Below are 24,639 nucleotides of genomic sequence, written 5' to 3'. Positions count from 1 at the left end.
TCCCAGTTGTCAGTTGTTTCGGCACAGAATAAAACACAGGCAGCGCACAGGGATCCCAGGGAAACTTTATTTGATGGTGTTTCTTCCCCTCTTTCTTCCTGGGCCCCAACTAAGGGGCCAACAAAGACTTATATCTCAGGGGAAAGGCAGGGGCAGACCCAACTTCCAACAAATCAGGAGAGCTGGGAGTAAAAACCCAGGCGGGGAATAACAGGAGCGAACCAATAAACTTCCAAGGAAGAAAACCAGTTTTTAGGAAATGGGCAAAATTTGGAGAAATAGAAACTAGAAACTAGCTGACGACATTTCTGGGAAAAGGGTGGAGACAAAAGGAAAAACCAGCACCAGGAAAAGCACTAAATCACAAATCAAACCATAGACCCACTGATAAAACAAAAAGCACGATACAACAATTGAGTATTGGAGAAAAGGTATAGAGGTTAATATACCTGAATTACATTAAGCTAATGTGGTTTTATTGCAGATAATTAGTCTGCATGGCAGTTAATTGGGCTGTTCTTAATTTGCTTTATTTTTTCTGTGCTTCAGGTGGCTTACACAGAAAAAATAGACTTCTTAGATTATTATGATCTCGTATTTTAGATCATTATGCTTATCACAGCTCACCAGTATTTTTTGTATTGAAAATTCTATGTGAAACTTGACAGAAAAGTATACAATTATTACACTTGTCAGTTGCTTTTTGGTATGTTACACATCTATTTTCAAAAGCAAAAGTAAAACCTAAATGAAACTTAAAATGAAACTTGCATTTAACCTTAGAAAGAATCCTGGTTTTGAAGTTTTGGTAGTATTCTATAGATGGTCATAATTGCATTAGAACTGTATTATGATTTAGCTATTTTTTAATTATTAAGGAATGCATATGACTCTCAGTAAGCACTTGACATTCAAATCTAAGAAATTCAATTATATTTGCAACTTTATTTCCCTTTTGCACTTCTGTAAAGTTTTAAGTCTTATAACAATTAAGAAAACATATGAAGTATTTTTTTTCCACTAAACAGTATTATGTGATATAAAAAAATTAATGGGGATTTTTCTCCCAAGTCCCATTAATTTCAGCATGATTCTTGAATCAGTATTTAATCAGTTTATTTAATTTAACTCTAAGACTTTTAGCTTTTCTGTCTTGGCTTCTCTGAATCAAGTGAAGTCAAGCTTGTTTTACAGGACTCTTTCTGTAATGCAGTGTAGAGTTGTTTATTGTACGATGATTCTTAGTTATTTTTAAATTTCTTTATATATTATGCTTGAATTTCTGTAGCATTCCAAAGGGAATGAACAGCAAAATTGAACAGGATCAAACTTAAGACTTTCTTGATACTTATTTCAAGGTTACTGAGGTGCTAAGTGTCACAATGTGTCTCTTATCTAATCAGGTTTTACTTAGAAGATATTTGGTTACTTGTTGGCCAGTACATGATATAATGTATGGTGTGTGTATTTATCCATTTTCTGTGTTTCTAAAAACAGATGACAAATGTTTCTTGAAATTTCTGAGTTCCCTTAACAGTATTTTTACTGTCTCTGTCCACTGTTTACTCTTTGTTATTACTAGAAATTGTTTTGTTCATGCATACCTATTTTTTTCAGCATTAGAATTGTCAGCTTCTCATGACTTCAGAACTTGTAACATTTGTTGACTCTCCTTTTTCATTTTTATAGTTGTTCTACAGTACTTTTTACATGAAGTCGCGATTTGGTCATCCAGAATTATTTCTGAGATTTTTCCATTTCATGTTTCTTGCCTTAATTTTTTTTCCTCAGACTTCAAAAAGAAACCTATGTCAAATACTATATCTGTATGTGTTCATATTCCTTGAGAGGATGTCGTCTTTTTTACCCATGTTGACATGCATTGAATCTGGTAATTGTCATTGGCCCATAGACTATTGCCATCACTAAGTGAGAAATAACTATAAAAATGTCATCTTGGCTTTCCTGAGGAGTGCTGTCTGACACATCTCTGCCTGCTCTGTTCTTTCTAGTAGACTTTTGCTCTTTTTACGCTTCAAGATACAGCTTATCTCAAACAATATCCATAGTGACACTGAGGTATACTTTCTTCTTATTGATTAGAATTTGTTAACTAGGGTATTCATGCAGTAAGATGTGGAATTGTGTGTTCATTATAGCTTTTGTTCATTCTGGTTGTATATTTTTGAAAGCATATTATTCTTGCAGTAGTTCCATGTTGCATTTTGCAACTGTTCTTAAAGTTTTTCTCTGTTATTTTCCTTTTGTTTTGGGTTTTATCCTTTCATTTGTTAGCCTCTACTCTTAAATGAAAAAAACAACAAATGGTATATTTGAAGAAATGTATTTTTGTCTATTGATCACATACTTATTGAGTGTTTAACAAGCAAGAAGCATATGTTAGGGATGTCAGATTAATAAATGCTGATGTTCTGTAATCTGGACTGATAGCCATCTCTTCTTTTGAGATTTAAAACTATAGAAACTTTGTGTTTATATAGAAACTTTGTGTTTATTGTCTTGTCTTCAAAAGGCATATGATTTTTAAAGCATGTGTTTGTTGTTTAGCAGCTTCCAGGAATCCATTTGGAAATCTTAATGGCATTGACAGATTGTATTTTGACATGCCAAGTGTCATGAAGTACAATGGACATGTGACTTCTGCAATTTAAACAATGTAAATATAATTTTTTTTTCTTTTTGTATTTTTCTAGGGAGAAAGGTTTAATCACAAGAAATGGATGCTAAAGGATTACAAAGAGATGATAAACTGAAGGTGCTTGTCATTTTACTGGCATATTTGGTAAGTTAAAAATTAATATTTTTCCTCCATGTTGAAAAAATTGTATTGAACACAGAAACTGTGTCTTTTGTTTGATGTTAACACTAAAGATCTTCAAATGCTGCATGCAGACAATGCTTACACATTTTATTGATTTGAGCTTAAGCTTGATCCACTGATTCATATAATTTCTGGCTGCTCCTCATACACAATTACAAAATTTTACTTGTGAGCATCTTCATGGATGAAGGAGTGAACGAGAACAGAAAATATAGGTGAATATAGTGCTGTGGGGGTGATGCTGCTTCACTTCAGAGGTGGCCATCTCTTACTGTGCTGTGTACACAGTTTAGTGCTTGGAGTATTCAGTTTATGGACAGATTGTAGCACAGCACACAATTACCTTGCCTGCTCAGTGTACTTCGCTCTGGCTTGCTGTAGAACTAAGGGTAATTAATAAATCAAAGTTATTTTTAAGATCAAAACATGGAATTTTTTTTTCAGATTTAATATATTTTGATGAATTTAACTTTTTTTTCGTTTTGTTTTTGGTTTGGGTGTTTTAGCTAAGTAAGGTAATTTGTGAGACTGGAGACTGCAGAGAGCAAGAATTTAGGGACCAGACTGGAAACTGTATCCTCTGCAAACAATGTGGTCCTGGAATGGAACTCTCAAAGGTAAAGAAATCATGCTTTCTTGAATTTACTTTATTTCTGATAAGTGCATTTATGTATTTGATCTAAAATGGTGGATATCTGTACTTACATGAAAATATGTACTGTTTTGGCATTTGAGCCCTCTGCAGTTTTTCAAGAACCATATTATCACTTTCATTTTACATTAAATGAAAGTGATGGGGCCACTACTAAAGTAGGCAGTACCATCTGGATGGGCTCTCAAATTGTTGTTTGAAACGTGAGTTAGTGCAAAAAAGGAGAGGAAAAACTACAAAGGGGAAAAAAAACCTACCTGGAGTTAAGACTGCATAACCTTACTCTGTAGAAGAGAATGTGAAAAATTAATTTCAAACCAGTGATTGGTACAGGCTGCTGACATGGAGTGGCTTAATTTTTACAGTGCTGACATTCACAATCAGTTCCAGATTTTGGGTGACAAAGTTTAAATATTTTATATATGACTATTTTGTCTTAACAGAATGGTTTATAATAAAAAGGTCATAAGTAAATAAATACAGAATAAGATTCAAATGAGAGCTAATATATTTCCATAGAACGGGAGGGAAATAGGGGATTGTTCTGTTTTCACTATGTCTGTGCTTGGAGCACTTTAGGAAGCCAGATTCAAGTCAGGCTTGAACAATTTCTTTGTTTTACAATTCATTAAAAATGTTATAAACCTAATTCTTATCTTTATGCCATGTAAAGTAATTGAAAAAGTTGAGGCCAGAAAAAATACATGATAATATTTAGAAGGAACATAAGAAGTTCTTCTGATTTCATGGAGAAGGAAATACTATTGTGAATCTTACACAATTGCATTTTGCTTTTATAACAATTGCATTTCTTCCAAAAGAAAATGCCCATAAAGGTTTTTGAATTACTAGGATTTTGGGACAGTGGAAATGAATCAACGGAGATGAATGCTGGCTATGATTACAGGCTGGGATTCAGTAGAACTAGAAAGTTCACTTGGCAAAATTTTCAACAAAATTCCAAGTCTGAATGCAAGGGGGATCTTAGTTGTGTTCAGTTCATGAGCAGGGATGGAGAACAATGAAGGAAAACACAGCTGAAAGGGAGATATATGTTGGGATTCATTAACTCGGCTATTGGAGGTGAAAGAGGCAACAAAATGGGTTATGTGTCTTGGGAGACTGGATGTCTTGAGGGAGCAAGAGAGTCCTGCCAGAGACGTGAGGATGGTAAGGCAAAGGGTGCAGGGTGGGGTCAGGAAGGGTGAGCAGACCTACCAAGACTCATGCATGTGTAAAACCCATTCTTCAGTGTCCAGCTCTAAACCCACATCATGCCCATTGTTGGAGTGTGAAGCTGTGACCCTGACATAACTGTGCAGTGAGATCCATACCTGAGAGGTGGGGCCATAAAGAGCATGCAGAAGGACAAACTCTGTCTTGTACTTCTACTGATAGTGTAAAAAGGATGCTGAAGGTGAAATTTAGGGTGTTTAAGGGAATTTGAAATGTTTATTTTGAAGATTTTTTAACATGAACGGTTACTAAGTTTGGTGTGTATGTGTGTTCAAACTGTAGGGGGAAAAAGAAGCTTTCAGTTTATGGCTCTGTAGTTCCTATTATGTTCAGCTCTGAAAAAAAGCACAAGTTAAGTATTGTGGCTTGTGTGAGATTTGAAGGGATTTACTGAAATTGAGTGACACCTTTTCTCTATCTCTTGACCCCCTATGGTGATTGTTCAGTGCATTAACAGAAATACTTAGTTTCACACTTTAGTGGGAATCCCTTTGTATGTTGGGCAGCATTAGTTAAGGTTTAGTCATACAAGCAATGCTCTTAAAGCAGAGATTTAGACATGACTTACGACATGGATGTGGTTTAGTTTGGATTTTTTCAGATTGGCCTTAAATTTGAGAGCTCAGATGTTCTAGGGGGTGTTTTAATTTTAAAGGCACTTGTAAATGTGTCATTTTGTAACAGTGGGCCAGTACTATGTGCATTTATATAGTCAGATAATATACTTATCTAGCTGGCAAACAAAACCCAAAAGCATAAAAACTCATACTCTCAGTAATTACACTCAATTTAATAAAGAAATGCTAAACTAAAACAACAAGATTATAGTTTACAGTAGTACACTATTGAAGCTATGGTTTTGCTTCACTTATTTTTGTCTACAGTCTGATAGTCCTGATTCTTCTAGGACTAGTTTGGTGGTTTTGAAAATAGGAATGCTTGGTTGATATCACTATGCAAGCAATTACTTCTCACAGACAGTAACAGACTTTCAAAAAATATTTTTTCTTCTATACTGGAAATGAAATAACAGATATTGTTCAAACCTAAATGATTGGAATCATAATTTACTTTATAAATAGAGGTACAATTCTCTGTGAATCATAATGAAGGATGTGATGCTGTGGCTGTAACTGAAATGTGGTTAAAAGTAGTCATGTAGAACTACAGCTTCAAGCAACAAATATGTAAAGTCAAAGGTCAGAACATAAAGGGAAGAGGCATTTAATGATACACTTGAAGTAATTTTACAGCCCAGGAGAAGTTTTGATTGCTTGTTTTTTTTACATATGAGAAAGCAATGATATAATAATGCTATAGTTTAATAACAGTTTCTTAACACTAAATAATATGTTAGTTTTGCTATTAAATATTTCGTGCTCCTGGATAAAACCAGATCTACTGCTGGATGTGTGAGCATGATTGTGTGTCTAAGTGTATAGTAAAATGCAATGTTAATGGTGGGGTTTTTGGTTCAGTTCGCCCTGAGATATTTAAGCAATTGACAGACAGGTTTTGTTTTTATATTTGTAACAAAACACATCAGCCTGTATTGCTGAATGCAAAAGCCCAGCTTTTCTCATCTTGTGTATGAGAAATTGCTTTATCTCAGTTACAGTCTAAATATGGAGTTTTCTTTCTTGTCACGACTGACTTTACAGAAATAGAGGGCAAAAACCCAGCTGTACAGACTGCATATATGTATGTGTGTGTGTGTATATATACTTATTTTTACAACTTCAGTTAGACATATATAACTTTGTTGCTACATTCTATGAGCGTTTCACCTTTTTAAATGAGGGAAATGCTGTTGCCCTTTCTCAATTTATACATGAGACACTAACATAAGTCACCTTGCCAGTGGTAATGCAGGAATATTTTGGTAGAACAGAGTAGACAGAGGCCATAGAGTGGAACAGAAGCTTTCTCTTCACAAGGCACCATATAGACAAGACAAAGGGTGATGGGCACAAATTGTACCAGGAGAATTTTTTATTTTTTTTTTTTTATAGTGAGAACATTCATTCACTCAAACAATCTCCCTAGAGTCCCCATCTCTGGGAGCTTTTGGGATGCAGCTGGACAGGGTGCTGGATCATCTCAGATCAGCTCAGGTCCTTGACCCATGAAAATTTGATTCTGATGTAGTTTCAAGGTTCCTTCTGTGATTCAGTGGTGAGTCTTTTAATTTTGGTTGCAAACCAATGCTCAGTCTATTGGATTGACCTTCCTGTATAGGTAAGCAACTTCAGACACCCTTGATAGCATGAAACAAAACTAGCAAAAAAACAACCCAGCCTTCTTTCATGTAACTAATTCTGAATCTAGACCATTATTTTCAGCTTTTGCTGTCACAGTTTAATGGGGCTCTCTTTTTCAAAAATGTTCTTAATTTTTTTCCTTCCAATAAGAAAGAAATAGTATTACCTTCAGCTTTTCCTTTCTGATTGCCTATATACTGTTCTAACAACAATGCTGCAATGTTACATTAGCTTAGAACTAAAATCCATTGATCACTTATGCTAGTTGTATTGTTATTAAGTACTTTTAGCATATTGCCATCAGAAAAAGGAAGCTTTGTTCTTGTATCAATAGAATTGATGGGGAAAAGAGTGAAAGCTGCTTCCCATGTTTTTTTGCTTCTTTTTGTTAATTTAAAAAAAATGTCTGTATAGCCTTTTCTTCTCATAAATGGGTATTTGGTAATGTCTGTGAAGTCTTTGAATCACTGAATTAGCTTTGTTTTCAGTGTGTGTAGTCTTTGTTTCAGGTTGTTTTTCTGGGTTGGTGGTTTTTTGTTTGGTTTTTTGTGGGGGGGGGGGTTATTAGGTTTTTTTGGTTTTTTCTTTTTGTGTTAAGCAGGGCTTTCTTCTGGGGTGGGAGACTGAAATGGTTGTGTTGATTCAGAAGGAAGTGTTTGCTTCACATGGCTCAGCATTATTGCATTTCTCATTCATTTAGTAGATAGCAAAGCATCACATAGTTAAGCACGAATCATTTAATATCTTTTATTCTTTAAGTGGTTTCAGTTTGCCAGTGCCTGAATAGTCATTGGTTTGGCTTGATAGTAACAGCCTTTCATCTTATCTCATACATGTTTCTGAAATAAATCAAGCCTCATATATTATTGAAATTTATACAAATCACAATTAATGCAGAAAAAAGAAAATGGCATAGTTTGTGTTTCAGCCTTTTTCTTAAAGATATTCAAGTACAGAAATGAAAGTCCTTCCAGTTCTTTCACCATCATTTTTTTTAAGTTATCAGCTGAGCCAGTGCACTGAGCACAATACACGACAAGGACGGAATAGAAACCAAGAGGTGAAAGGGAGAGTGCCTGAAGCCAGCGCTGCCATCAAGTAAGCCATGATAAATAGTGTCACTGGGAGACAGCTGCTGTGCAGAGAGCTGGTAGGACAGAGGCAGCTCGATGGCTGCTGAGGTGGGGCTGTGTGTCACAGCTTGCTTCCTTCTACCAGGTATACGATGAAGAAAGAGGAGACCTGCATGTTGTCTCAGAAAAGGGAATTGTGAATTAAACAGGCAGGTACTGTCTGAAGCTTCTCCTGCATGTGACAGTCCTCACACAAGGACATCAGAGTGCTGTGCTGCGACTGATGTGTTGTCACAGTGAAGCTACCGAGAGCAGCTGCTGCCATGTTTAGCAGTCACTCTTAAATTTTCAAAGCAATAGAGGTGCTTGTGAGAAGCCTGCCAGATCTCAGCTCAGAAGAGGCCAGCATGTGTTTCTGGAAACTGAAGCAGCTGCATGTAGGCATGTCAAATCATCTTCACTGAGAATGAAACTCTTCTGACCCTAGCTGTGCACTTGGACACAGCACTAAGTCTGATGTTTGCAGCGTGCTGTTGCAGCCTGTCCTGCTCAGAGACTTCTGCTGATGGACCCAGCTCATTATTGGATTCTAGATGAGGCTGACCCACAGCCTGAGGTACTTTAGGAAGCTAAAACTGTATGCTATTTAAAAAGGCCATGTACTCTAAGGTATTAGGAAAAGCTTCATTTCCCAGCACCAGCGTAGTGCCGCAACCTGTTATGTGACCCGACACCAATTAAGTGTCTTAATGCCTGGGAGACTTTTTCTTGAGAATACCAAGTATTCTTGTAATCATCATGGCATAAGTGGAACTGCTTTGGCTGTGTTGTCTAGGGATTTACATAGTTTGTGGATAATCAGTGGAACTGGAAACAATTCTAAAATATACTTACTTGCAGATTATGATCTTAATGATGCCTGAAAGCATTTTTTAAATGAAATTTGAGGTTATTTTAATTGAAATAATGTTTAAAATCTAATTTACTCTTCATTTACTGTCTGTGTTGGATTCAACTTTTAGGGAAAAACCATACCACTTAACTCCAGTATCCTTTATAGTCTGCTCAAGTTATGGTTGTTCTGTCTGGATTGATATTTGGGTAGTACATAGTGAAAGAAAACTTTAACAGTGGCCTGGTAGTTCTTGAAGAGGTGTCTGCATTATTCTGTGCTTTTAATATTTCTAGCTAGAAACTAAATTATGATTTTGGTTAACTAGTTTGCTACAGATTTCTAGGCAGCCTTGATCAGTCACCCCACTTGATACCTCAGCGAAACACTTCTGAACAGAGTTGTTCTGGAGATACATAAGTCAAAGGTCAAGAGACAGCACATTACTGTGGTAGTGAAAGCTGTAGAGACATCAAGAAAATTGAGGTGATTTGAATTTTGCAGATTTTTTTGTGATTAACTTAAATTCAGTTTTCTAAAGAAGTGTTTGAGTTTTATGGCTTGTACTGTGTATCTTTTGAGAGAGAAAATTTTCATTAATTGAAAAGGGAAAGTAGAAAGGGAGGGTGTGCTAAGTGTTCTTCACAGCAAGCTTTGCAACAGCAAAAATAAAGGCAGTATATATTTGTGCTCTTTTTTTTTCTGGCACAAAAATAAAAAATGCTTTTTTGAAATCTAGCTGACTGCTATTACAAATTTTATTTCTCTTTTCTGCAGTTCTGAGGTCAAATGCCACTGGAGATGAGCTCTCTTTTAAAGTTAAGAGTGGGAGGATGGAGAGGGTGAGGGGGAGTTGGGAACTATTCAGATCTCATCAGTCATATAACTTGACAGCTTTGTAAATAGAACACAGAGAAAACTGGTGTACATCAGTTTTGCACATGCACGGATAAAAAATGAACAGTCAATTGTTTGCATCTTTGCTGGACTGCTAAATTATAAAGTCCAAGATTTCAAAGGGTTTGAATCCATCATCTAAATCATATCCTTCAGTTTGGGAAATGTGGTTAATTATGAGTACAGATCTTTTTGAAGTTCTGCCTGGTTTACAAGCTTAAATATTTATTTGCACCTGCCAGGCAGTTAACTACCTCAAATATTATGTGAACAGAAAAAGCACATACATAAAGTTTTAGTTGTTATGAATTGGTATCTGCGGAATTCCTGGCAAGGACTTAGAAACCATCTTTGAAAGGATGGGAGACTGTAAATTCCTTGGGCAGAAGATTTCTTTATGTTGCATCCACCATTTTTATAGGTTTAAAGTAAACTATTCCATGATGCAAAGGATCACTGGGATGTGTCCATACATCCAGCTATAGAAAAGCAGATCTGATCTAGAAACAATTTACTCAGCTTGGTAGTTTGGGCCAGTGAGTGAAAGCATTTAATTCTGACTTTTGTTTTTTCCGGCTTTTTTTTTTTTTTTTTTTTTTTAATCCAAAGCTTCAAAGGTAGTCTGGAAAGGAAAACTTATAATTAAGTTAATTCAAGCCTTGTATTTGAAAGTTTGATAGAACTTGGGAGGGACTGATTCCAAGTGATTTATCAAAAGATCCAAATGTAAATGGTTTAACTGAATGGTATAATATATTCCATAATGCTACTGTTTTGGTAAGCTAACTAGAAAGAATAGGTATTTAGAAAGAGTGTGTTAAAGATTAATGATATTCAATGAAAAAGTTTATTTATACTTAGGGAGAGCAAAATCTAACACAAGTTTGTCTGGTTCCAGTCCCTGGTGGTAATCATGTAGCTTTGTATACAGTCTTAGAATTACATAAATGAAATGGAGTGTAAAAATTAACACAGGAAGGTGACATGGCTTTGGCATTGATTTCTAGTAGAAACTTGTCAATTTGAAATAAAATTGTATAAAATGTTCTATATCCAAAGTAAGTAAAAAAAAAAAAAGAAAATAAATATTTTTATATTTTTTAAAAACTTTTTTCCTACCAGCTTTAATATGGTCCCAGTATATCACAGGAGGACTGTGCTGTACAGTGTATGAAACCGTAGGATGTTTTTTGTTTTTGTTACTAATTGCAATGATTTGCCTGTCTGCTCCTTGATCTGAAAAATACTCAGTAGTAATAAACTACATTTCAGCTAAAAGAAAGCAAAAAAAAACCTAAAAATTATTGACTAAGTTTGTGGATCTAGAGACTAAGTTTGTGGATCTATTTTTACTGTCTTTTTGTAGTTACTTTCATAAATTGTTCATTTTCTGCATACTTGAGGGCTTGTTCTTCAGAGAGTAAAGTTTATACTTAGTATAAACAAAAATTCAAAATTCTTAGAATGTCCTGTAAAATGCATCTGAAGTTGTTTTTTGTTACTTTCTTTTCAGGTTAGAGGCCTATTGGCCAGCTTGATCACAAAGCTTCTCCCATAAATGCTTTCTCAGCACAAAGCCTTGGAGAATCCAAGTGTGTTGGATCTTGGACAATTTGAGAGTGTTTCTAAAGTTTAAAAGCTTGTTTTTTGCAGCAGATTTGGTTAAGTTGGTGACTTTGGAAAAAGTTTTTATATGCATCAAACACATGCATCATGCATGTTTATATTCATCAAACTGGTGGAAACCTCTGAAGTTGCCCTAGTTGAAGATTTCCTGCAGCTTTCCCTCTGGGAAGATGCCCTATTCTTCCACTGAAAATACATAGGAGAGCAAGGTCCCAATATTGTGCCTTTCCTAATAAGTTCTTTCTGGCAATTTGTTGCATTCCCCTTGCAGTTTTACGCTGTATCACTGATGCATCAAATCGAACTTCAAAGTACTGAGCAAAATTGATAGGATATTTGGATGATAAGAGGGAATAGCAGTTCCTACTAACTTGATAACTCCTAAGAAGTTGCTTGATAGTTCTTGGTAATCAGTTCATAGGATTCAGTCCCCAAACTTTTACATATGGCTTGGTATTTATCTTTCCAGCTTGTCCATTGTATTAGGTGCCCTTTTGCAAATGGATGGAAATAATGCCTTTAAACTGCTAAATTTGGTAGAAATAACCAACCATAACAATATTATTTGTATAGTAAAATATTGTGCCTCCCTGTGATCTGCAGATCTATTAAACTTTTCCAACAGTTTGAGAACTGTTTGAACTGTAGTGGATTGAGTTTTTGATATTCTTAGTGGCTAAGCAACATTTTGTGCCTAGCTGATGGTCATTAACCAGCTCTGGTTTATTTGGTAACAGAAGTCCTAAGCTTTTGAAGATCAGTGCACTCTCTTTGGCAATTAACTTTGTTCACCTTAGCTATGAACCTTAATATCAAAGTGCTTCTTTGCTGTTTTTGTAACTGAGTAAGTGCCTTCATACTTCACTTGTCCCAGTTTCTTCTCTTTCACATGACTGACCTAATTAAAAAACAGACAGCTCAATAATTCTACCATAAGCTAGTAATAATGAAACTGTGGGAGTCCTTGAAGCCCTTTATCATTCAAATACACAGTGGTTTCATGAATAAAGTGGATGACTAAGTATTACTTATAGAAGTAAGGGAGATTATTAGCAGTGGAAGACACATTTGAACTTGCTGAAAGGCTGGCTTTTGTCTTGAGAAAGACCTACTCTCAGTAATAATTACACCAGGTCTTCATTTTATCCCAGCATTCTCTTCTTGTTCACGCTTTCAGTGACTGAATAGCTTGCTATTGCTTGTTAATCCCTGCAGGAATGCGGCTTTGGATATGGGGAGGATGCACAGTGCATGACATGCAGGCCAAACAGATTCAAGGAAGACTGGGGCTTTCAGAAGTGCAAGCCTTGTCTGGATTGTGCCTTGGTTAACCGCTTTCAGAAGGCCAACTGTTCTGCCACCAGCAATGCACTATGTGGGGACTGTTTACCAGGGTAAGACCATTTCTGAAGATGAGACTTGAACAAATTCTAACCTAATTTAAATTAAAATTGCTTGTTCATGTTTCCTGGATAAATGTTGGTACCCTTTGTGTATGTATGAAGGTCCTATGTTCTAATCTTGGCCTTACTGTATTATCTGAGCACATAATTTCTGAATTGCAGTAATAATTATCTACGAAAATGGTTTGATAATTAACAACTTTGTCTGTGAGAGTATTGTCTGTACAGCACCCGAGCAAAATACTTCAAACAGTGTTACTGGTGACTTAATTCATTGTTATAAACGTTTAAACATCTGAAAACATACACTACTACCTCCTTCAAAAATTATCACATTATTTGCTTGCATTTTTCCCCTCCTTATGTCAATGCCTAATAATTCTCATGCACACAGATTCTTAAGTCAAAAGCAGTGGCTATGGTTTACTGTCTGAAATTTCTTTCACTTTTCTTTTCTTCAAAATTCATAAAGCATGATCCTAGCTGAAAATCATAAATTAATCTGAAAGAATTGTTTGCCAAAACTGCTGTTATAAATCAAGAGCCGTGCTTTGTTTGTTGTCCTGTCATCCCAAAACTCTGTTACTAATTTTCTCTGTTTGTACTACTAAATCTCTGAAAAGCTATTCTGTACATTGTTGCCAACTTCTGATATTATAAACACCTGCCATGAATTTGTAAAAAGACATTTTTGTTGCTTTTTTGAACTGGTAATTTAACTGATAGGAGTAGTGTATGAGAACTGATTTGCAATTGTAACAGCCTTTATATTTTCAGAGTATATATTTCAGACATGCTTAAAAGTTCATACATTTGTTTAGTATCTATATTTCAGCTGTTTTATTTTATATATATATATATATATAATTTTTTTTAATACCAACTATCAAATACCTGAACACTGTTGAAGCATCTGCCATTATTCCTTCTCAAGCTAGAGGTGAAATCTCTTCATTTAAAAGCACTTAGTGCAGGTTTGGTAGCTAATCTTCACTTAAGTCACTGCACGAGAAGGTGCAGCCCCAGGCATTGTATATGTTACTCACAACTACTTTTGATACTACTTGCAGCCACATAGTAAATTGATTTATGCTTTTATAGCATATTAATATATAAGTATTGTAGGGCTTACTTGGTTGTCATCAGGGAGAAGATTTTCTTCTTCTGTAAACAATATAAGCTGAATTTTGGAAGATGAGAAAGAATTAAAAAAGAAGCCACATTAGGACATTAATTAAAGGTAAAGCTAAACTGGGGGACATGGGAATGCTTCTCAGTATTCCAGTCAAGAATGCCTCCTAGATAGTTGTGCTGAGTGTTTTCAAATGAGAGCTGCTTGCACAACCTGAGTTTTCTGGCAGCAAAGCTGGAAACAGGAGGAAGGAGGGAGGGAGTTGTGGCCATGGCAAGGGTAGTCACGGGACAGCTGCTCTGGATGTTCTGAGTAACAGAAGTTTAAAACACACCACCACTCAAACTTTTGTTTAGATGCTGCCCAAACAAATGGAGGATACAGCTAGACTAACCAAATAGTTTAACTGATGTTTTACCTCTCAGCAGACTTACTGATTTCTGTTTTGCATGGGTTTCCAACATGCCATTCTCTATTGTTCAGCTTCAAAATACTACAGTGAGCAAGTCAGCTAAAAACAAATATTAACATATTTTGTTCAGAGTAAATGATCACAGTGACCCCCTCAGTCTTGCAGCCTATGGATCTGTTTCTGTTCACATTGATAAAGTGGGAGTTTCTTGAGCAGTTGGAAAGCTGTTTGCATTAGCTGATAAAAGCTTCATAGTTTAATGGCATTTGCAGTGTTAGGAATATAACATCAGTAGTGTTAGTACCTTTTATTTAATGTGCACTACCACTGCAGAAAAATGTTCATGTACTCATCTTGGACAGGCCACTGTTGCTGATTCTGCCTTAGTACTAATGAATGCTGAAAGATAGACAGACCTATTTGGTCAGAAGCTGTAGGTAGATGTCATAGAGGATGTCATACATAAAAATTTGAAATAGAGCATTCTAAAGTTCTGCTTTTTCTTTGGTGCTACTCTTGTTCCCTGATTGGGCATGTAGGGTTTTGCCAGTCACTGTAGTCAGTATGATCTTCAAACAGTAGCTCAGTAATAAAGTTCTTGAAGGGTCTTTAAATAAAATGTCACTGATATCTGGCCTGTTATATATTTTTAGAGGTGATAATTACCTTGTAACATATAGATCAATTGCTTCACTTTCATTTTTTAGACATGTAACTAAGATTGCATAAGGTGAGTTCTTAATGTGGGTCATGTATGTTGTGATCTGTGTGGAAAATGGGATATTGATTTCTGTCTGAAATCTCCAGCACTGTTTATTTCTTCTGTGAATATAAGATTATAGTGACCATGCATTTGGACTAACAGATCTAGATGTTTTCTTCAATTTATTTTCGATCTGTCTTGTACTATTAATTAATAGCTACTGTACTTTTATTTACTTTTATTCTCTTCTATTTCCTGATTATTTACATTGAGACACAGATTGACAAAACTTGTAATTATAGAGGATTTTATTAAAACATCTGAATTATTTTATGAGGAATAATAACTGGTTTTGATTAACTATTTTTTTCACATTCTTTTGTCTTCTAGATTTTATAGGAAGACTAAGCTTGGAGGCTTTCAAGACATGGAATGTGTTCCTTGTGGTGATCCTCCTCCTCCCTATGAGCCTCACTGTAAGTGCTGGTTTTCCTTTACAGTGTTTTCTCTTTTAACTTTAAAGCCTGGCAGGAAAAAAAAAATACAGTCACAGTTACAAACTCTTTTTTAAATTCATTTTCTTGTTAGTAAATGATTTTGTTCATACATTCCAGCAGGTCCAGTACCCACAAATAGCCAGTCCCTTGTGGATAAACATTCCTGTCACAGCACATGGTCAGGTAGTCTTGACTCCACTTCTGATCTTGTCTTACAATTTTTTAATTTCTGTGTTAATGCCAAAAGAAAAGCAATCTTCCTAGACCCTCTGACAACTATCAGGTAGGATAGTATCTTTTCCTGACACCCAAAAAGGTATTTGTTGATACGTTTAAAATAACTTTTATACTAAGGTTACAGTAAGAGAGAACAATATAGACAATAACTTTATATTCTTGTATACTGTTAAAAGGAAGTAAGTAATTGGCTTCTCTATTTGCTTTTTGCCAATGAGAGAATTAGACTATCTTCAAAAGGAGAGAATTTCTTTATTCTGTAGCAGAAGCCTTGTTACCACTTCTTCCAAAACTGCTGGTGGTCTACATTGCATCATGTTTTTAATTCAATGAAAAGAGTGAACTGTTCTTTTTCTGTTTATTGCTGTCTACTTTATAAAATTTAAAAAATGCATGTGATTCAAAATAATTATGTGGAAAATCTTGGGTTTACTTGTCTGTTTCTGAAACGGTGAAATTATGTTTTATCCGTTTTTCCCCCTAGTTCAAACCAGAACATTTGTTTATAGAAAGAATAAATTCCCACGTTCCTAAAATACTTTATGCTACTTTGATAAATACACACAGTCTCTTATAAATATAATTTCTTTTCTTTTAATTGTGTAAAATTAAAATAGAATCGAGTATGCTATTGTGCATTAAACCCATACTTTTCAATAGTTTTATATTGTATTAACTTCAATGAAATAATTCTTCTTCAGCATTTGTATATTGCTTAAATATTCTTTTTTCAAATAAATCAAACTTTCTTCTTTTGTTTCCATCCTAGTTTTAGTACCTTTTGGGTAATAAACTTTTAAAACTAGATTTTCAAACATTTTCCACATCTATGAAAACTTTTAAAGACTGCAACACTCAAAGCCAGTAAATAAGAGAATAAGTCAAATAAGTTCCAATGTTTGCGGCAGTAACTCATGCCCATGTATAACATAAGCCTAGAAAGTAAATTCAAAAATGTTAAACTATTTTTGTAGTCTAGACAATAACTTAGAGTGTCTAGAAAGAATGTTCTTCATACCAAACACTGTCGAGTTTGATGCCAAGAATGAAATGCTGATCTCAACTTGCTGAAGTAAATCACTCAAATGCAATGAGTTGCAGAAGTTATTTCTAGACAGAGTATAGACAGGCCATTTCATATATGTATATATTTTAATTCCTTCAACTGGGCAAATTCAGTATTATCCCCTTCATCTGTTTTTAATCTTTTTTTATCTGCAATAAAAAATAAACGTAGTGAAATGTAAAGTGGAACAATGTTATTCTAATGGAGGATTTCTAACTCATAAATTCATTTTACATGTTTTTTCTCTTTTCTTGTTTGTTCCCTTCTAAGAAAGTGTGCTCTTCAAACATGAATTCTGTTCTCTAGCATAATCAAAGACAGGGAAGGGGGAACTATTTGCCTTATCACCCAGCTTTGACTGTAATTAGTGACTTGTCTATTTCATATTTTTCAAAGTCACAAATTATTATTTTGAAAAGGTGATGAAAGAACAGTTGCCAAGTCTTCTGAAATAACTCATATTGTTTAGTTTATAGTGATTTGGCTTTTGTAATTGAGCCTGAGCTTGGATCCTAAATTGAACCATTAGGAAGCTATTACTCATTTTAAATGGACATCAGGCAGCCCCATGGAAAAGAGCATTTTCTTTGGCACAAGCTGCAGTGGTAAATCCAGATTAGAGACATTTTCATTCCCTACTCTCATGGCTGGCACACCACCTTTGGCTAAATAACAGAAGTGGTAACAGCAAAGTTGTGAGAATTGGCAAGTATTTCTAGCTTTTACAGAAGCAATAATAAAAGGTTTGAAATCATTAAAATGTTTGTTATTTGCATAGTAACTGCCCATTAAGATCCTAAATAACAGAAATCCTACATGAAGCACAGTTGCCATATGTTGCTGTGGTTTTCAGAAGGCTTTTGTTCAGAATTTGTGTGTTGATTCTTCAGGTTCTAACAGCAGCTGCCTCAGTTTTGGAAAGTGTAAGTGCTTTCCTCAAGCAGCCTAGGAAATTTTTCCTACAACAGTCACTAAATGACCTGAAGTACTTCTGGGTTTTACTTAGTGTCAAATAGGGGGAAATTTAGGTCCAAGTAAAAACTATGGTTCTGTAAGGATACATAAATAATGTGTGGAATATTTTCCATGTAATGCTGAATATGTTAGTGGTCTATTTCAATAGTGGATGTGTTTTGTGCACTACATGAAGCTAAGTGGAGACAGACCATTAAGTGTGTGGGACAAGCTCCCAATGATCAGAGAACTGAGTTCTAATTCTCTGCCTTTCTTATCCTTCTCTCTTTCCACTGTGAAACAGAAAGTCAAATATTGGTGCAGCTAGCTCTTATGTTACAGATGAAAAGGAAAAGTTTAAATGTCCTGTTTCAATGAATTAATTGTCCTCCAAGGTGTGTGGCAATCTTTTGTTTGCTTAAGAACATTACCATAAGGGCACAAAGGCTCACAGACCCCTACCTGGACTACAGGTTCATGTTAAAGCTCAGACATGGATCAAATTCTTTCTAGTAGCAGTTGATTATTACCCAGTTAGCTATAAATCTAAATACTTGCTTTTATCTCCTTTCTGTAGACATTTTAAAACAGATCTGGTTTAAATATTTACTCACGAAAAAATGAGTTTGTGAATTGCCGGAGGCAAAGTTGAAAGGATTCTATAATGAACAAGTAAAGAGAGTATTAGAGGCCAGGAGGATTGCTATCACCTTTGTGCAAACTTTAAAGGGGGACACAATGACTTATGTGTGTTTTTAAAATGTCAGAAAATTAAATACACAATTATATAGTTATATTTTAATTTACTTAGTTCAGGTAAATAAACTGTACAGACCAATCTTATGTATTTGGTCAGCATCTAAACATTAGAAATGAAAGCATGTTTTTTAAATTGTTATTTATGCTCACTTTGTAAACTGAAGACATTTTTCTCACCTGAAGCCTTTTTTTTCTCATCTGAATGAGAGAATATGAATTCTTTGAACTGGGAATTAGAGTGGAATTAGAATTTATCATAGATGTAAATTCTGAAATAGAAGGTAACACAGACAGTCCAAAAGTGTTGAAACAGTAATGCTGATATGGTTCAATGATTCTTCTTTCCTAGTACCAATTTAGATTTGCAGAGTTCACTCACTGTCTGCTCAGGCCACTGTTGTGTTTTACCCACGGTTATGCTTAAACTGCTCAGTAAGCTAGGCTCTGAATCTATCTGTGATAGAAAAGAATTAAAATAACTCCCTTCTAAAGGTTATTTTTAAATCTAATGAGCCCATTGACCTCAAAGCATTTGTGGTGGCACAAGTGAAGGAGAGATATGGGAATGGTTCAGGTAATGAGCAGATTTTTTGAAGATACCATTGCTTCCTTGGAACAACCATTATGTTTTCAGCTAGTCTGTCTTAGCAAATAAACAAAAAAACCCCTCATCATTAGAAATCACAGCTACCTTCTTTCAGTCATAAGAACATGGCAGATTAAAATTGAAGCAAGAGAATTATTATGTCAGATATTCTTACAAGTGGTTCCTTTTGTATTGTTCAACTGAAAATGCAGAAAAGCTCTGGAGTCACAAGAATCCTTTATTTTCTGGACAGTCTTTCTACTAAGCAGAAGAGCCTGTGGCATGGAACTTTTTTGAGATGTATTACAAAAATAGTTCCTAGAACTTCCACATTAATGTTCTTTTCTGTATCAATCTAAAATCAGTGATGTTTCCCTTTTTATGTGCAAATTCAGTGTAGAATTTGACAGAACAGATAATTTGGAATAAATTGAGAGAGTCAAGGAAATGAGAAAATTAGCACGTAGACACAAGAGAGTATTTTACAGCCAATCGGCCACCAAAAGAACAGACTTATCCTTTTTTCCCCCTCTGGTAACATACATGGAAATGTATGTAAAATACATTTTTATAAATGTATTTTACATTTATAGCAATACTAATTTTTTACATCATGAAAAATTGCACAGGTTTTCCAGCCAAATTAATTCTTCCTTCTCCATTACTATTTCTGCTTGTCTTCATGGCATAGATCAAGGAGCATGGGAATCTGGGGAGGACAGGATGGGGGAGGGATACCATTCCTTGTGGAGCTTGGGAAACTAGTCTCTACATGTTCCAGGAAATAAACACATTCTTTGCTTCAATGAAGCAGAAATGTTTTGTGGAGTAAGTCACAGCAGTAGACATATCTGCAGTTTGATTGTAACATCATGTGCATTTGAAATAAACTGGCAGGTCTAAAATTGCTGCTTTGCCATGAACCATATTGATTTCAATTATAAAGAATGTCTCAAACTAGAAAATAAACAGTTTTTTACTAAGGTGTGGAATAAAAGTAGAGAGTATGGCTTGTTGAGACAAAATACATAAAGAAGATCATTAAATGTGAAAACATTACATTTTCTTGAGGCATCCATATCTTACCTTCTTTAAATTTTGTTCCTTTAAGGAACTCCTATGACATTTTGACTGCCGTTACTAAGGTTGATCACAAAGTTCCCTTTACAGTTTTCTTGTGTAGATTTTTTATTAGTTGCTTTCTTTAGGTTTAAAGTATTGTTTTATGTGGGAACTAAATATAAGTTCTGGAGCAGAGTGTCACTCTTCAAGTCTAAAATGTGTGTTGTTTCACTAATGAAAAGTACTATTTAGGGGACAAAATCTGGTTTTATTTCCTTCTTCTTGGTGTTAAAAGTAGATGCTGTAGGAAAAGTAAGATTTCACATAGATCTACTTATTTACATTAACAAGATTAAGATCTGTGACTTTGTAAACTTTCATGTGAATGTAATGGGTATTGGGGGTATGCAAGGACTAAACATCAGAACAAAGAAGCTGAAAAGCTAAAAATTGCAGTCTGCAGGGTTATGACTTACATTGTTTTGTAAGGGCGGAGCTGGAAGCTTGCTGGCTGCATGTGTATTCTGTAAAATAATTTCACTAGTGGTAAAACAGAAAAAATCCCACTGTGTCAGCTTTGCTGAAACTTTTTATATTATTTCATTAAACATAAATACAGCTTTTTAACTTGAGAGTAACTTTTGGATGACATTCAATTCCACATTAGTTCCACTGTTTATATAGCGGATTTTTAATTTATTTGTGTCACTTTCTTCTTTCTGTTGAGAGAATTTTGTGATTTTAAAGCTGTCAGGCTCCAGATAATTTTTTCCCATCAACTGAATTTTTCTGTAATTTTATTTGGTTGCTTTGGGCAGTAAACTTTGTATTACTAATGCAAAGCAGCCTTTCAAGGAAGGCTGCTTATGTGCATGAGGCAAATGGCTTCTGAAAGTATATGGCAAGTGAAATTATTCTTAATTATTTGGTTCTGTTCCAAATATACCCCCTTCTTATTTCAGTATTTGTTCTGATTTGAGGTTACCTAACAGCATCTCTCATAGTCCTCTTTGCCATTTTGAACACTGTGATAGAAAGCAGCTGGAATATTGCATAAACCTTTCACAACATTTATAAGCAGTGACAGCTAATTTAAGTACAGATAATAGCATCATTAGCTTATAAATATCATTACTGTTTTATTACAGAGACATTGCCTTCCCATTATTTCAAAACTGAAATGTAGACTTTTGTAAAAATGTAGTAAGTCAGTCTGATATTTTCCATATGTGACCTGATGATAGAGTAACTTATCTTCAGGAAGTCTGAAACAAATTCCATGAGGTGTTTAAGAGACATGTGAATTGCTATTCATGTCTTAAAAAGTTTTATTACAATTTCATTTCTTTCACTCAACATAAAGAGAGTTAGCCTAGGAAACCTAAACATTTTTAATTCATTGTCCTTGGTAATTGAGTTGGTTCTGACCCATTAGGGTTCATGTATAACTTAGAGTCAAATAGGTCCTTTTCTTAATGTTATGAATTTACTTTATATGTTGGCTACTCTTCTAAAAAATGTTGAAAAAAAAGGGCAGATTTTTCTTTATTTTAATAACAGAGGTATTACCACTAAAATGAGTTTAAATAGTTCTTAAGTGTTACTTAATGGAGAGGAAATTCAGATACATTGCAGTTTAATCATGTTCTAAAACTTTCCCAGCTTATTCTCATCAACTTTCCTTGCATGTACCTCTCATTTCTGTGCCTATATGTACGGAAGAACTTCATTATGTAGCTTGTTAACACTACATATGTATTCTGGTAAATAGACAGAAAGGGTCAGAATTGTTTCCCTCATTTCTATCTGCTATCCTGTCTATGCCTCTTAAAAAAAATAATTAAAAAATAAAACCAAGCCTAAACAACCAAAAAAAAACACCACAAATTTTCCATAGAAGAAAATTTAGCTTATTAATTGGAATGACATTGCAAGGAGTTGCAGCTCCCAAACCTAACAGAATTTCTCTTAAGTAAACCAGACACTTTACCAAGGAGTTTACCAAGGATTTACCAAGGAATCAAGATTTGGAAGCTGAAGCTCTCAGGGCATCCAGTCAGTTTAAAATATTGAACTTCTGCCCACTTTGTTGCACTATCCTTAAATGTTTTCTACCATTCAGTTAATTTTTTTACAGTGGAAAATTTGTTTTATCCGAAACATTTCTACTCACATGTATTACAGCTTAATTCTGCAAAACTGTAGGTGTGAGGGCTCTTCCAATGAATTGATTCACTTACTAGTAACTTCTGTAGAACAAAGTACTCAGTATAGCATGTCTTCTCTATTATGAAAGTCTACAGTAACCTCAAGTAATGAGTTTGAAATTTCTTTATCTTCTTTGAAGCTCTTACAATGACAATAAGCAGGATCCTTATTTTGTGCCTGCTACCTAAAGTCTAACTTAGATTTCTTTGCACAGTGAAATTTCATTTCTCTAAGTGCGTTTCAAGAAGCCAATTCAAGCTACAAAAGAACTAGGCTAGTAGCAAATGCTTTAGGGGTATCTCAGTATAGATTACATTAGCCCTGTCAAGTATCTAGAGGTATGTAAGGTGTAAATATTCACGCAGACCGAGGATTCTGACTCCAAAATTGCATCACCAACTGTCCTGCTTGACAGCTTCCTAACTGTGCAAAAGTTTAAAAGCCCAAGGGATCACAACAATTCATTTGGTCTCCAGGAGTATTCCACTAATTCTGGGTCCAGGAGGCTTGGACACACTGCAGCTTTAGTTTAGGCAGAAAGGTTTGATTTACCTGCTTTGCTGTGACTGCCCTGGCAGGAAGTACCTATGCATGGACTGAGTAGGATGCTCTAACAGGTGTATAACTGGACAATAGAGACCCCGCTCTCTATCACAGCTGATCCAAGAGGTAATGGAATTGGAATTTAAGGAGGCACCTCCAAATTTTTCTCTGTACCCTTCAGTGGTCATCCAAAGGCTTTTCAGCACCGAGCAGTTACATGTGCTGCTGCCACCGAAGCCATCAGGATCTACGAGCTAATTGCTCTGTTGCTCATCTCTGAACAGCCTGATCTTTGGTGCCTTCTGATGGCAAACTCAGCAGAGCAGGTTGGGATAATGTCTGGGTGTCCTTTTCTTGGTGACTTCTTTGAGTGCAGAATTCTTCCCTTACCATGTGTAGTGACTGCGTTGGCTGTGTTGGCTCCCTCTTTGGTTCCCACCTCAGCAGTGTGTTCCCGTCCCAGGTGTGTTCCCAGCACTGAGGATGCTGCCCAGGTGTTGCCTGCTTGGCACTGCAGGGCCTGGGCTTGTTTGAGATCCTGGTTTCATGCCTTCTCAAATTAGCAAGTTGCAATACAGCTCAATGGCTCCAAGATCGCTTGTTGAGATAATTACACTGTTTATAATTTTCACATTCTGACTGCAACCTAGTCATGGTTAAATAATAGAATCTCATTTACTACTCACAGCTTTTCAAAATGAGGGGAAAAGCTTATCTGCTCTGTTTCCTGTTTGGATATCCTGATGAAAGTATATCAGTAAGACTGTTCTTTTTTTTGGCTAGAATTTGTTCAAACAGTTAAGAATTTAAGTTGTGTTTTTGAAGTAAAACTCAGGCTCTAAATTACTGAATTTGTATTTAAATTATTATCTAACTAACCAACTCAACTCTATTCCCTACTTCCTGCATTATGTGTGTAAAGTACAGGTGATTGGGTCAGACTTCCTGTTTCAATTATTCTGCTCTTTAATCTCAAATAATGGGCAGTCCTCTGTTTTGGTTGTTACTACTTTTGTGTTATTAGATGCATTGAGACTGACCAGTAAGTCATAAAGGACTGTTGATAATATCCAATGGAAACTTAAAAAGCTGAATATGGCACTGTAAAGGCTTTGCAAAGGTTTAATGCATTGCTTCATGCACGATAATGAGTAATCCTCTACATCAGGGAATGAATCTACACAAAAGAATCACTAGAAGACATTCTGCTGTGTTAACTGGTGTGGGTTTAGCCCCTTTTAATTCAGAAATGTATTGTCTTCTTGTCTTTCCCTCATTATAATTGCATTTGCACTTCTGAAATGCAAATATTTTCTGTGTAAAAAGACCAAATATCCTTGCTAGACAAATAAATATTTCTGTGGAGTATGCAAGACCAGGTATGGTTCAGTAACAGAGTTTGCAGTAGAAGTACAAAGCCAAACAAAATTTGGATTTTAATGCATCTGTCTTGGTAGTATTTCTTTCTGGAGGCTTTAGAGAACTTGCTTTGAATCCCCCTTTTCTGTGTGTCAATTTCCCAGCAAATTGTTGAGCCTTTCCTTTAACTACATATGGTAATTTTAATATCTGATTTTTCTTTTGACAAAATATGGTTT

At 35.2% G+C, this 24,639-nt stretch overlaps 1 protein-coding gene across 2 annotated transcripts in view; it reads left to right on the top strand.

Annotated features, from left to right (window-relative positions):
• TNFRSF19 (TNF receptor superfamily member 19) overlaps window positions 1–24,639 on the top strand; it is a 56,680-nt gene that overhangs the window by 8,774 nt on the left and 23,267 nt on the right. For both annotated transcript variants that reach the window (XM_041416109.1, XM_041416110.1), the window contains exons 2-5: window positions 2,715–2,803; window positions 3,349–3,459; window positions 12,695–12,873; window positions 15,520–15,605. In XM_041416109.1, the coding sequence (XP_041272043.1) occupies window positions 2,738–2,803; window positions 3,349–3,459; window positions 12,695–12,873; window positions 15,520–15,605 (442 nt within the window). In that variant the 5' untranslated portion in view covers window positions 2,715–2,737. The remainder of the gene's footprint in view (window positions 1–2,714; window positions 2,804–3,348; window positions 3,460–12,694; window positions 12,874–15,519; window positions 15,606–24,639) is intronic.

The sequence above is a fragment of the Onychostruthus taczanowskii genome, unplaced genomic scaffold, assembly GCF_017590055.1.
Source record: "Onychostruthus taczanowskii isolate IOZ18803 unplaced genomic scaffold, ASM1759005v1 scaffold50, whole genome shotgun sequence".
NCBI lineage: Eukaryota > Metazoa > Chordata > Aves > Passeriformes > Passeridae > Onychostruthus > Onychostruthus taczanowskii.
This window is presented reverse-complemented; position numbering and strand designations above follow the sequence as displayed.